Source organism: Chiloscyllium punctatum, chromosome 11, assembly GCF_047496795.1.
Source record: "Chiloscyllium punctatum isolate Juve2018m chromosome 11, sChiPun1.3, whole genome shotgun sequence".
NCBI classification, from domain to species: Eukaryota; Metazoa; Chordata; class Chondrichthyes; order Orectolobiformes; family Hemiscylliidae; genus Chiloscyllium; species Chiloscyllium punctatum.
Genome location: NC_092749.1, coordinates 91,113,467 through 91,127,591, shown reverse-complemented (window position 1 = coordinate 91,127,591; position 14,125 = coordinate 91,113,467). Strand labels below are relative to the sequence as shown.

The 14,125-nt window shown below is 43.2% G+C and overlaps 1 protein-coding gene across 3 annotated transcripts in view; it reads right to left on the bottom strand.

Annotated features, from left to right (window-relative positions):
* LOC140483188 (ribosome-binding protein 1-like) overlaps positions 1-14,125 on the bottom strand; it is a 133,752-nt gene that overhangs the window by 53,998 nt on the left and 65,629 nt on the right. For all 3 annotated transcript variants that reach the window (XM_072581239.1, XM_072581241.1, XM_072581240.1), the window contains exons 3-6: positions 12,536-12,693; positions 9,368-9,490; positions 7,934-8,086; positions 601-719 (exon numbers count right to left, since the gene is read on the bottom strand). In XM_072581239.1, the coding sequence (XP_072437340.1) occupies positions 601-719; positions 7,934-8,086; positions 9,368-9,490; positions 12,536-12,693 (553 nt within the window). The remainder of the gene's footprint in view (positions 1-600; positions 720-7,933; positions 8,087-9,367; positions 9,491-12,535; positions 12,694-14,125) is intronic.

Genomic DNA, 14,125 nt, shown 5'->3' with positions numbered 1-14,125 from the left:
AAAAAGCCATCTTGTAGACATTTCACAAATTTATTTTCTTGCAGTCCACTATCAACTTGATTTTCCCAGTCCACCTGCATATTGAAATCCCTTATGATCACTGTAACTTTACCTTTCCTATGGGCAATGCTGGCATTTATCACTCTATCTAGTTTACTTGAGGAAGAGTTTGAACACCTTGCCAAGCCACATCAGAGGGTTAACACAAAACAGGTTAGTGTGAGATTTTAAGTCATGGATCATAAGAACTGGTTTTCTTCCCTTATAGACATGCAAACCATTTGGATATTTATGACAATTCAGCTGCTCCTGGATCACTTTCACAGATATCAACCTCATATTTCTAAGCAGATTAAAACTTTCGATGTCTAGAATCCCCTCTACCGTCAATCCACAGATGACTTTTGTTCACTCTGCTCTGGACCCTCCAAATATATTCTGTAAATTTGCAACATTACTGGATCTGAATTATATCTGTTCCAAATCAATAACCAGTACCAGTCCTGCCTGTGAGCTCAGCAGCTGGTAAATTCTATGATTGTGAATCTTCTTTGGAATTATAAAATTGAGGCTGTTATTGAAACTATAAAACTTTCTTACTTGCTTTCAGTCTGGCTCGTGGCCTGGTTGAGGGCATCCCTTAAAATGGAGTTCTCCTGTTGGAGCCGGGCTATCTGGGCTGTTGGTCCATTCTCCAGCTGTTCTTGGAGCCCGCGGATCTGGAATGGAAATATTGTATTCAAGATTGGGAAACTGCTTAGAGAGAAACAAAACCTGTGCTCACCAGAGGTAGTTTTCAAACTGCCATGCACACTGACCAAGATGTTGTCTCAGCTTTTAAATTTTCCAAACAAGTGTGAAGTAAGATAATCCTTATGGCAAACATATTTGAATAGCAGTTGGCACCGATGAAAAGTCAAAAGTTAAAAACCAGCAAATACTCATTGCAAAAACAGAAATTGTTGGAGAAGCTCAGCAGGTCTGGCAGCATCTGTGGAGACAAATCAGAGTTTTCACTCTGCCTGAAATGTTAACTCTGATTTCTCTGCAGAGATGCTGCCAGATCTGCTGAGCTTTGCCAGCAATTTCAATTTTTGTCTCTGATTTACAGCATCCACAGTTATTTTGACTTTTAAATACTCACTGCACTTGCACTATACTGCACAGCAGGAACCAGACTGGCCACCAGGTTTACAATATTTAAAGTTTGAGATCCTCACTTTTTTCACATTGTTTTTCCCTTTGTCTAACTCGGATACCTTATCCAACACTGCAACTCGAAGAGATCTCTATACTCCCATAATCGTGGCCTGTTGCATATCACTTGATTTTCGTCACTTTATCACTAATGGCCTGGGCCTTCAGCTGCCTAAATACTAAGCTCTCAAATCCTCTCCATTAGAAAATTCAGCATGTCCACAAGGACCCTTAGCAATGTTTACAGATGCACCATAGAAAGCATTCTACCTGGATGCATCTCAGCATGGTTTTGCAACTGGTCTTCCCAAGAATGCAAAAAACTATAGACATTCATGAACACAGCCTAGTCCATCATGCAAACCAGCCTTCCATCCATTCACTTCATCTATACTTCACGCTGCCTTGAGAAAGCAACATAATCAAAGACCCCTCCCACCATGGTTAGACTCTCTTCCACCCTTCTTCATCCGCCAGAAGATATAAAAGTTCGTAAACACATACAAACAGATTCAAAAACAGTTTCCTCACCGCTGGTCTTAAATATCTGAATGGAACTCTCATATTTTAAATTTAATGTTGATCTCGCTTTCTGTGCGCCTTCTCTGCAGCTGTAACATTGTTCTGTTCCATTACTCTATGCTTTTTGTACGGTATGATCTGTTGGCACTGCATGCAAAACAAAATCTTCTACTATACCTCGATACATGTAACAATAATAAATCATATCAAAATTTCTCTCACTCTGGAAGGTGTTTCTTCAAACATAGCTCCTTGATCAAATATTTAGTTGCCTGCCCTTTTATCCTGTTTCATGACTTTGTGTCAATTTTGTTTTGATAAAAAGAACATAAGAAAGAAGTTGCATGACAGCGACATTTGACACTTCAAGCCTGCTCCTTCATTCAATAAGATTACGGCTGGCCCAATTTTAACTCCACTTGCTTGCCTGTCCATACAATGTGTCTAGATCCTTATAGATCAGAAATTTGTCCAACCCAGCCTTGAATGTTTTTAGTGGCCAAACCTGCATTGATTTTTGGGTAGAGACTTCCAAACATTAGCTACCCTCAGAAAGATGAAACTCCACCCCATTTTGATCTTAAAGGGAGGAGCATTTATTCTGAAACTGTTTCCAGGTTTTTGATTCAGAGGGGAAGTGTTCTCTCAGCATCTACCCTGTAAAGACCCTATCAATATTACTTGTTTCAGAAGGATCGCCTCTCATTCATTTAAAGCCTAGTGAGTGGAGACCCAACCTGCTCAACCCTTCCTCATAAGGCAACTCTTTCACTACAGGAATCAACCGAGTAAACCTTTCCTGGACGATCTCCAGTGCAATCCCTCGTTGTATAAGGATACCAAAACTACATGCTGTCTCTACTATACTTCTAGTGTCTCCAACACCCTGTAAAGTGGCAGCAAAACCTGTCCATCTTTATACAACTAACCCCTTTGCAATAAAGGACAGTATTGTATTTGCTTCCTACTTTTTCACCATACCTACCTAACATTTTATGGTTCATGGATGAGAATATCAAGATTCCTCTGCACTATTTTTCCTTGTTCTTTCATGTGATGTGAGCATTGCTTGCATTGACAGCATTTGGTGCCCATCGCTAATTGCCCTTCCTCAGCCATTTCAGAGAGCAGTTCAGAGTCAAACCACAATACTGAGAGTTTACAATTATACACAGACCAGTCTGGGTAAAGATGGTAATATTAAGGACATCAATGATCCAGATTGTTTTTTCTATTTATAACAGACAATGATTGTTCTTACTGTCACTATTACTGAGACTAGATTTATATTCCAGATTTATAAATTAAGCTCACCAGCTGTAATAGTGTGATTAGAATTCATTCGCAGAAGCATTATTAGCCTGGGTTTCTGATTACTAGCCTGGTATAATTGCCACAATCGTCTCATCTGACTGCAGAAATAATCATGGAGCAGAGGAAATAAACACAATAACTATCACTGGAGAAAAACTGATAAATGGGGCTAACGACCAATAAGTCCCCTGGACCTGATGGGATGCATCCCAGGACATGAAAAGAAGTGGCTACAGAGATAGTGGAAGCACTGCTGGTTATCTTCTACACATCCTTAGATTCAGGAAAAGTCCTAGACTACCAATATAATACCTTTATTTAAAAAGGGAAGGAGACAAACAGAACAGGCCAGATCGCTTATCATCTATTACTGAAAAGATGTTGGAGCCTATTATAAAGGACGTTATAGTAGAGCATTTTGAAATACACAATATGGTCAGGCAGAGTCAGCATGGCTTCATGAAGGGGAAATCATGCCTGACAATCTTACCAGAACTCTTTGAGGAGGTAACAAACAGGACAGATAAAGGGAATTCAATGGATGCAAAATACTTGGATTTCAGAAGGCATTTGATAAGGTTCACTTTAGGCTGCTTAATAAGAAAACTGTCCATGGTGTTGGGGGTAGTATATTAGTATGGATTGAGGATTGACTAACTAACAGAAGACAGAGAGTGGGCGAAGGGGGGAGGGGTGTTTTTAGGATGGCAACCTGCAACTAGTGATGTGTACAGGTATTAGTGCTGGGGCATAATTCTTTCCAAATACGTAAAATTTCCTTGGATGAGGAAAACAAATGCACTCCAGTCAGAAAAAAACAGATAGGAAGGCAAGCAGTGAGGATGACTGAAAGAGTCTGCTGAGGGATTAGACCGCTTCAGTGAGTAGGCTAAAATTTGACATTCGGAATATAATATGGAGAATATAAGGTTGTGCATTTTGACAGGAAGAATAGAGGTGTTGATTACTATTTAAATAGAGAAAGGCAGCAGGAAGCTACAGGATTGAGGGATTTTGGAGCCCTTGTGCATCAATCACAAAATGTCAGCTTTCAAGTGCAATAATCAGGAAGGCAAATGGAATGCTGTTCTTTATTTCAAAAGGAATGGAGTGTAAAAAGTTTGAAGTCTTGTTCAAACTACACAAGGCACTAGTCAGCCTACAGCTGGAACACCATGAACAGTTTGGGATCCCTTATCTAAGAATGGATATACTGGTGTTGAAGGCCGTCCAGAGAACGTTCACTGGACTGATCCTGGATATGGAGGGACTATCTCATGAGGAAAGGTTGAGCCAGTCAGGCGTGTAGTCATTGGGGTTTAGGAGCATAAGAGGCAACCTGATGAAAGTATACAAGATACTTAAAGACTTGACAGGTAGATGTGGAAAGTTGGAACCCTTATGGGAGAATCCAGGACCAGACAGCATAATTCCAGAATAAAGAGTTGCACATTCAAGACAGACATGAGGAGGAATTTCTCTCTCAAAGAGTAGTGAATCTGTTGGATTCTTTATTGCTGAGGGCTATACAAGCCGGGCTGTTAAGTACACTCAAGGCTGGGATAGACAGATTTTTAAACAGTACTGGAATCAAGGGTTTTCTGAAAAAGGCAGAGAAGTCGAGCTGAGGATTATCAGATCAACTATGATATCATTGAATAGCACAACAGACTTGATTAACTGAATGACCTATTATGTTCCATATGTGTTATGGTTGTATGCAATGTTCTGTAGCCTCTCTCCAATTACAAAATATTCCGCTTTTTAAGTTTTCCTACCAAAATAGACAATTTCAAATTTTAATCACAAAACAGACTAGATACTAAATTTAGTCCACTCACTTAACCAATTTATATCTTTTCACAGACTGCTTCTGTCGACCATAACATGCGTTCCTACCTATCTTGGTATCACCATCAAATCGGGCAACAGTACACCCAGTCTGTTCATCAGAGTCATTAATATAGATTTTAAATAGATGAGGCCTCACCGCCAATCCCCGCAGATAACGCTGACTTGAGTTACCTTGGAATGTTTTATTATACTGAAGTCATTATATAAGGGTAAGTTCTTGTTAAGATGTTGCCTTCACAACCCCAATGGTTACATGGCCAAGTATAAGGAGCTATGCTGTTGCTCTTTCTCACCATTGTTCTCGACCAGTTCATTCAAGAGCTGACTTGCAGGCGCATCTTACCCTTTGGAACAAAAAGCCCAGCCATAGATTTGTCTCGCCTCGCAAGAGTTGTCCCTCATGGTCGACTGAGCACAGTGGTAGTCACGAAGGAGGCGATGCTAGCTTTACCTGTGGCCCAACTGAAAGGGATTCTGAGAGAGGCAAAAACCCATGGTGTGGGGGGAGGGGAGTGGGAGAATAAAGGACCAACAAATAGGGTTAAGAATGGAAGAAGAAGGGGGAAAGAAATTAATGATATTATTAGGTTGGGGGGGTGGGGCATAGCTCAGACATCTGTTATTTTTTTCCCCAATCTCCACTATTAGCGCATGCTTCCCCAGACCAAGAGTCTGAATAGATGGCCCTGCCCATTCTCTTTATTGCTGCTCTCTGGAAACATGACCAGAGCTGGCTTAAGGGGAACCTCTCGTAAAGTGCCTTATAGTAAAGATTATATGCAGTTCTGGTAATACCCTATTTGCAACACTGTGATTCCTTCTTGACATCTCATCATAGGAGGCTCTTGGAGGGTGTGCAGTACAGATTCATCAGAACAGTACCGGTGCAGAAAAGGTTATATTACAAAGGCAGGTCATACTCCACAACTTGGACCTCCTCAGTTTTCTGTTTTTATTTCAGACTGCCGGCATCTGCAATATCTTGCTTTTATGATATATTTCTAAGAGAAAGTGAGGACTGCAGATGCTGGAGATCAGAGCTGAAAATGTGTTGCTGGAAAAGTGCAGCAGGTCAGGCAGCATCCAAGGAGCAGGAGAATCGACGTTTCGGGCATGAACCCTTCTTCAGGAATGAGGAAAGGCTCATGCCCGAAACGTCGATTCTCCTGCTCCTTGGATGCTGCCTGACCTGATATACTTCTAAGTCAGGATAGTGAGAGATTCGGAGGGGAACCTGCAGTGGGTGGTATTCTATGCATCTGCTGCCTAAGATAGGATTAGGGTTAGTGTTAGGGTTAAGGTCAGGGTTGTTCCAGGTGGCACAGCTTTTGGATTTGGGACACTTTGTCAAAGAGCCCTGACAAGTAACTATCGGTTACAGAATCAAGGTGGGTAAATTGAATAATGATACGCATCATCAAAAACTAACGGAAAGGTGGAACAAGTTGGAGGGGCAAAATAGGCTATGTTCCTCTTTTCTCTCCCAAGATGTGCCTGCTCTTCACCTGCCTCCTTTTCCTTTAACAAATCACATCACTGCCCAGCCAAGAGTGAAACCTCATAAGTTATCACTGCTGAAGATGCTGAAACGTACAGTATTTCCCTGTTCAAAATGCCGAGAGCACGTAAAACACGTGCCAGCAGTAGTTAACTTGCAGTAATTTGACAGTACATCTGTCAGCTTTTAAACAAACTCAGTCTTGTGGGGGAATGGGCAGATAATTACTAGATCTCCACTTGGTGCCTGCAAGACCAAACAAGAAACAATGTGCTGAATTTTACGGAGCACCCCAGTCTCCGCTCAGCCTTACCGTGGCTAAATTGTCAGGGGAGTCCACTTGCGATCCTGACAGCTGCCTCCACAGCAAATCAACTTCCAGAGCAGTATTAATTTCCCGAAGGGGAGACTGCTGAGTTTAGGAGGAAGTCTGCTTCAAGAGATTTCTAGCCAATCGGATGACCAACAAATGTGTTGTCCCAGCAGTGCCAGCCAGGAGCAGTGGCCACTGTTGGAACTACAGGCATTCCTAATATGCCAAGGATCCCAGTTAAAGCTTGGTTCAACGCTGCCCCATGGGAGTTCATAAGATCCACAAAGAAGGCTTACCCCTGCCAACACCTTGCCTGACACTGGCCTGCTCAAATAAAGCTGCTCAGCTTCCCCTTTCCATAGGTTAAAAAGCTAGTGGGAGCAGAATGAGGCATTCAATAAAACATCAATTTGGACCCTACCTACCTTCCCTTGAGAAAAAGAACCGGAAATGACATCACTCACCTTAAGAAACCAAGACCTATAAATAGAGAGGCAGGACATACCACCAGCACTTTACCAGAGACTCTCCCTGATGATGTTACCTAGTGTGGTGATGAACCATCTGAAAACAAACCTTCAAGCTCAGCGAGCCAACTTGCATACTTATCATCAATCTGAGGTATAAATCTTCTCAAAAATCGCTAATCCAATACCTTCATTTTAAAACAGATTACACCAAATAATGTGCTCAAGCAATAAAGCTCCTTTCTCTAGCCTATACAAGCCCAACTCTGCTTTACGTTAACCATTTAACCTACAAGTTCACATTTACAAGAAGATGAACTGTTCAATGTGGATCTGTACTAAAACCATGTCTTGGATTTGAACACTCCCTCTTATATTTCACACATACATCCACATTTCTGTGCCTCCTCTCACTGCCCTTGAGAGTGGTTTCTCCACCATGTTACCACTCATGGCTCCAAGGGATTGTCGAAGAGGATGGGTCTGGGAAAACGTTTCATTGACCATTTAAAAGGGATATTGGTCACTTTCAGCTCTGGTCCACAACATAAACACTCTATGATCCAACAGTGAGAGAAAACAAAATAGTAGCCAATGCCAATGGCTATTTGCACTCTCTGCCTTGACGCTTCCTCTATGGTTTCCTGGAGAATGTTGAAAAGGGGCAATCTTGCCTTAACATAGGACATTCAGGCACACAATGGTGAATTGGCATCTCTGATGTGTTAGAGCATTAACTGGGTTAGGGAGTGATAGATAACTAGTGACCTTAGCCTGTAGTTGCTGTGTCTCAGCCACATGGTCCTGGTAACTGGCCTGCATACGGGTCTGCATCGCATTTAGCTCCTCCTCCCGCATCGTCAGCTGCTCCTTTAGTTTTGTTTCATTGGCTGAAGCTTTGGCTTTTTCAGCTGCAAGTTCCTGAAAGTTACAACGATTTAAAAACAGATATATTAAAAGGTAAGTAAAATGGGCAGTTTCTACCTTCCTCTTTCTTCTCTCACCTACAGGTGTTCATTTCAGATTCTTTCCCCTCCTTTTCCCCTCTTCCATTTAGGGGAAAAGATGTCTACCTACATTCATTATTCCCACAGCAAATGGGAATAATGACAACAGTTTTACATTATTTTTACACTGCATTATTACATTAATGCAGACCACTTTCTTACACCTGGCTTCCTGTAAGGACCCCATGCCATTCTCCCAGTTTCTTCACCTCTGTTGTATCTATTCCAATGATGTTACCTTCTAAACAGACTCCCAACGATTCTTCCTTTTTCTTCAAGTGTACCCCCATCGAAACCACATCTGACAAAACCCACTGCTTGCACTTCTACACTCACCCTTTCACCTCCCTGCCAGGATGACCGGATTCCCTTTCTCCTCACTTCTCAGCCTCTCTAGTCAATAGATTATCTTCTGCCATTTCTGTAACCTCCAATATGATGTCACCACCAAATACATCTGTACCCCGAGCTCCATTATCAGTATTCTGAATGTACCATTCCCTCCTCAACACCTTGGTCCACTCCTCTATCACTTCCAATACCAAATCTCCTCCAAGGGCATCATCCTATGCAATCTCTACTTTGGGGAGACCAGATGCCGACCAAATGACTGCTTTGTGAAACACCCCCAGTCCAGAAGCATCACTCAACCTTGCTATTGCTTGCCATTTCAATACACCTTCTTGCTCTCATTGCTCACATTGCTGTGCTAGTCTTGCTGCAGTAATCCAGGAAAACCCAACACAATCTGGAGGATCAGGACCTCATTTTCTGATTAGGCACCTTACAAGCCTTTGGGCTTAACACTTAGTTCAGCAATTTAAGACCACAAACTCTGATCTCTACTTTGATATCATCCCCTCCCCATAATGCCTGTATCTTGCTTTCATGCTTTTGCTTTCAGTCAGAGTTACCTTTATTCTGCTATTAACACCTGCTTTGGACCAATGCTTTGTGTATACTGTACAATCATCACTATTCCACTTGCCTTTTGCTCCATTGCACCTTTGATTCTAATCTCCCACCTTTCCCTGAGCCTACCTTTTGCTCCAACTGTCTCTTCCCTCTTTTATCATCAGCACCAAACCTGCGATTTGCCCTTAATTCTGAAGAGTGACACTGGACTCAAGATGTTAACTACCTCCACAAATGCTGCTGAATTCTTCCTGAATCCACACTATGTGACAAACTGTACCTTGTTGACTTCCCGGAGCTTGCTTTTGGCTGCACTGGAATCCTCTTGCTCTGCTACAAGCTGTTTCTCTTTCTCATCCAGTTGGCGTTTCAGAGCTGTTACTGGGTCTCCTTTTTGAGTAGCCTATAAATCACAAAAAGTAATCAGAATGAAGAAGATAGATAAATAATACAAACACAGTGTGCATTAAATTCTTAAATATTGCCCTTCTTATCCCAACCAACATGAGAAGGGGTAATAAAACAAATTCGGCTCAATGGCAAAAAGAAACTTGTAAGTATACTGCAGCTTCATAATTCCAAGATGTCCCTAAGTGCCAAACAGATTTTTTTTTGGAATTAATTAATTGATGAGTAGTCACTGTTATAGTGTAGGACATGTGACAACCAATTTGCACACAGCAAAGTCTCACAAATAGGAATGTAATAGTAGACGGACAATCTGCTTCATGATTGTTGATTCAGGGATGAAGATTGAACATGATAACTGGAAGAACTTCTCATGGAGTCACAGAGCCATAGAGAAGGAAGCAGACCCTTCAGTCCAAGCTGAACATAATCCCAAATCAAATTAGTCCCACCAGCCTGCTCCTGGCCCATATCCCTCCAAACCTTCCCTATTCATAAGTTTATCCAAATGTCTTTTAAATGTTATAATTGTACCTGCACCCACTACTTCTTCAGGAAATCCATCCCACGCACAAAAAGCCCTCTGTGTAAACAATTCGCCTCATGTCTTTTTTAAAATCTCTCTCCTCTCACCTTAAAAATGTGGCCCCTAGTCTTGAAAATTCCCCATCTCAGGGAAAAGGCAGCTACCACTAACTCTATCTATACCTCTCATTATTTGATAAACTTCTATCAGGTCACCTCTCAACCTCCTACGCTCCAGTGAAAAAAAGATCCCAGCCTACCTTTATAAATCAAACCTTGCATATCCAGCAACATCCTGGCAAATCGCTTCTGGACCCCCTCCAGCTTGATAATATCCTTCCTATAACTTGCCTTGGAACGTTTTCATCCACCAGAAAGGGCAAATGGGGCCTCAGTTTAATTTCTCATCTGAGAGACAATACCTCCAATGATGCAGTGCTCCTTAGTACGAACTATAATATTCACAATGTCAATTTCCTATCCGTTTCAGGAAAATCAAACAAGTTAGAAGTTTTACTGTGACTTCTACATTTCAAGGAATAGCTGGTGCAAAACGCAAAGGAAACCCCTCAGTGCTGGGTTATACAGAGTGTGAATGCAGCTTGATATGCACCATAATTTGAGGCTGTCTAATGTTGCCAGGGCAACCAATTTTCAAAACACTGCAATTTGCACCCATAGGGATTGAGAAATATTAATACAAGCGGCAACCAAATCCCACTCTTCCCAAACCCATCAATCAGATACAGCAGGAAAATGGGGAACCAAAGGAACCATCGACCTCCCCCATAAGTAACGAGGTGTGACGTAGAACTGTAACCCAGCTGTGCAATATTAGGACAAAGTGAGGACTGCAGATGCTGGACAGTCAGAGCTGAAAGGTGTGGTGCTGGAAAAGCACAGCAGGTCAGGCAACATCGGAGGATACAGGAGAGTCGACGTTTCAGGCATAAGCCCTTCATCAGGAACATGAAGGGGGGAGGGCACTGACAGACAAATAAGGGAGTAGAGGTGGGGCTGGGGATAAGGTAAATGTGAAGGTGATAGGTGGATGTGGGTGGGAGTGAATGTGATAGGTCAGTGGGAAGGATAGAGCAGATGGTGGGAAGGAAGATGGACAGGTCAAGAGGGCGTGCCAAGTTGGATAGTTGGATTTGGGATGATGGGAAGGAGGGGAGTTATGGAAACTGGTAAAGTCGATATTGATGCCATGTGGTTGGAGGGTCCTGAGGCAGAAGATGAGGCATTCTTCCTCCAGTTGGTGGGTGGTTTTGATTTGGCGGTGGAGGAAGCCCAGGACTTGCATGTCCTTGGGGGAGTGAGAGGGACAGTTGAAGTGGTTGGCCACAGGGCAGTGGGGTTGCTTGGTGCATGCGTCCAAGAAATGTTCCCTGAACCATGTAAAACTTGCATTCACACCTACCCCCCTCACCTCCATCCAAAGCCCTAAAGGATCATTTCAAACCTGGAGATTTTCCTGCACATCCACCCATTTCATCTACTGTATTCGTTTCTCTTCATGTGGTCTCCTCTACATTGGGGAGACAGGATGCCAACTCATGGAGCAGTTCCGGTAACATCTCTGGGACACACACACCAAACAACCCCACTACCCTGTGGCCAACCTCTTCAATTCCCCCTCATACTCCAAGGATATGCAAGTCCTGAGCTTCCTCCACTGCCAAATCAAGCCACCCACTAACTGGAGGAAGAACGCCTCATCTTCCACCTTGGAAGCCTCCAATCACACTGCATCAACATCGACTTCACTAGTTTCACAAATCTTCCCTCCCCTTACCTCATCCCAGATCCAACTCTCCAAATCCGCACCGCCCTCTTGCCTGTCCATCTTCCTTCCCACGTATCCATTCCACCCTTCCCACTAACCTATCACTATTACCTCCCACCTGCATCCACCTATCGCCTTCCCACCTACCTTCTCCCCAGCTTCATCCCCCCCCGCCCAGTCCTGATGAAGAGCTTATATTCAAAATGCCGACTCTCCTGCTCCTCAGATGCTGCCTGACCTGCTGTGCTTTTCCAGTGCCACACTTTTCGACTCTGCACAATATTAGGAATGGGTTTGACACCAAATTCCATCCAAATTCCTCTACCCTGAATCTATTAAATAAAACAGGCTAATTAAATGAAAGAATTTAGCACCAGCCTCAGATCCAGACTGGTGCATTAGGGGTTGCTTGGAAATGGCTGGCAGAGGTTTGGAAAGCCCAACAATTCCCCTTATTGGAGAGAAAAAAATCGAGTTTGAATATTTCTCCTGCTAAGGCCAGGAACAGGGCCAATAAGCATGGCACTTCCATGTCATTGACACGACTTTGAGCAGTTGGTCTAGGGAGTGGCTTACACTTTAACACTAAATGAATCACAAGCACTGTGAAGCACTTTGAGATGTTCCATGGTTGTGAAAGGCAATTTTATTTTTACTGATTCCTTGCCAAAACAGTGAGAAAGCAAATGAATGCAATGCCTGGCACAAACCGAACAGGTAGCTTACTGTGTGCCAGGTGTCCTGCACAATGCCCGCCTTGTCCATCAGGATCTCGATGAGCTGCTGGGCCTCTCCCTCGCTGAAATCCATGCTGCTCACTGTGGAAAGCAGGGTTTTGTAAGGAATGTAGAGAGGGCCATCCAAGGAGTCAGCAGGAACATTGACTGAGAAAGTGGGAAAACAAGCCACTGTTAATGAGTTGACCTCTCATCAATTGATTACTGACACGTCTCAGCATTAACATCGTAAGCAACAGATGTTCCACTGCCTTACTTGCAAATGAGCTGCAAAATGATGCATTTTACAACTCCACCTCCGTACAATCAGACACAGCTAAAGCAAGAATATATACTGCTCTCGTAGCTTGATCAGGCTGTGATGGGTTTCCCCATGGATCGCTGAGTTCATGCTGTAAGCAGACAGCTGGACAGTATCAGGGAGCTCCCAGATCCTGTGTTGATCGGTGTTGGGGAGAATGAACTAAATTATTGGTTCAGAGACTCTGACGGAGACAAGCACTGTGTGGGCATCCACTGAAGACATCAGCTTCAACTCCACTGGAACATAGCCATTCACTGTCATCGACATTGGTCCCAAACTTGTGTTTATACATAATCTTTCACTCCTTCACAAAATGTTTCAAATCAATTAATGATAAAATCAAAAGGAAAGTCCATTGCTGACTGTATGATATGGTTCCACTTCTATGACACGTGACAGTGTCCAGCTGTGGGGAAGAATCAAGGGCACTCTCCCAATGCCATCACAGATGGGGTACCAGTCGTGATGGTACCTGGCTCCTAGTGGTAGGCTTAGTAGACATAGGAGCCAGAGCCTCCATTCAAAAGAGAAGGTGTCACACACTAACAAACAGTCGCATGTGCTACAATGTGTATTACTTTGAGAGATTTCAATAACCCTTTCCCTCCCCATAGCCCTAACCATATTTCCTTAACCATACACACCTAGCAACCAGAACTGGAGACACCTTCATGCCTCTCTGAATTCTTTCACAGTTCCCACTGCTGCCTGGGAGGCTGCTGTTCTTTCGGTACTGGACAGCCTTCAATTAGCCGTCCAGACTTGGGGAGCCAGTCTGCTGCCATTTACTAAACAGGGCTGAGTGCCTCCAATGCTTGTATCGCTGGGTTCCCAACCCACACTTCACCACCACAGTAGGATTCAGTCTCAGGAATGAAAGCTCTGTCCTACATTTCACCCAGTGCTGGCAATATTTCAATGCCAAGCTGATTTAAATATGAGGCAAAAACCAGCAATCAGGAGCGGGGCCTGCGCCACACAACATACAATCTCTGCAAAACCATTGGCAGCGTGTGGAAAAGAACTTGGCACTGCAAAGAACTACCCACAGACACAGCAATAGCTTGCATTTATATAGCATCTTTAACTGGGCAAACATCCCAAAGTGCTTCAGAGGAGTGTAATCAAAAAGTTTGTACCATGATTTTATACAAACACCTGATGAGCATCCATCATGCTGTGGCATGGCATTGAGACCAAATGGTATGTTTCCCACACAAAGGTGTAACAAACACTGGAGCTCTGAAACGTGCCGTGTACACGTCCAGAACCTGA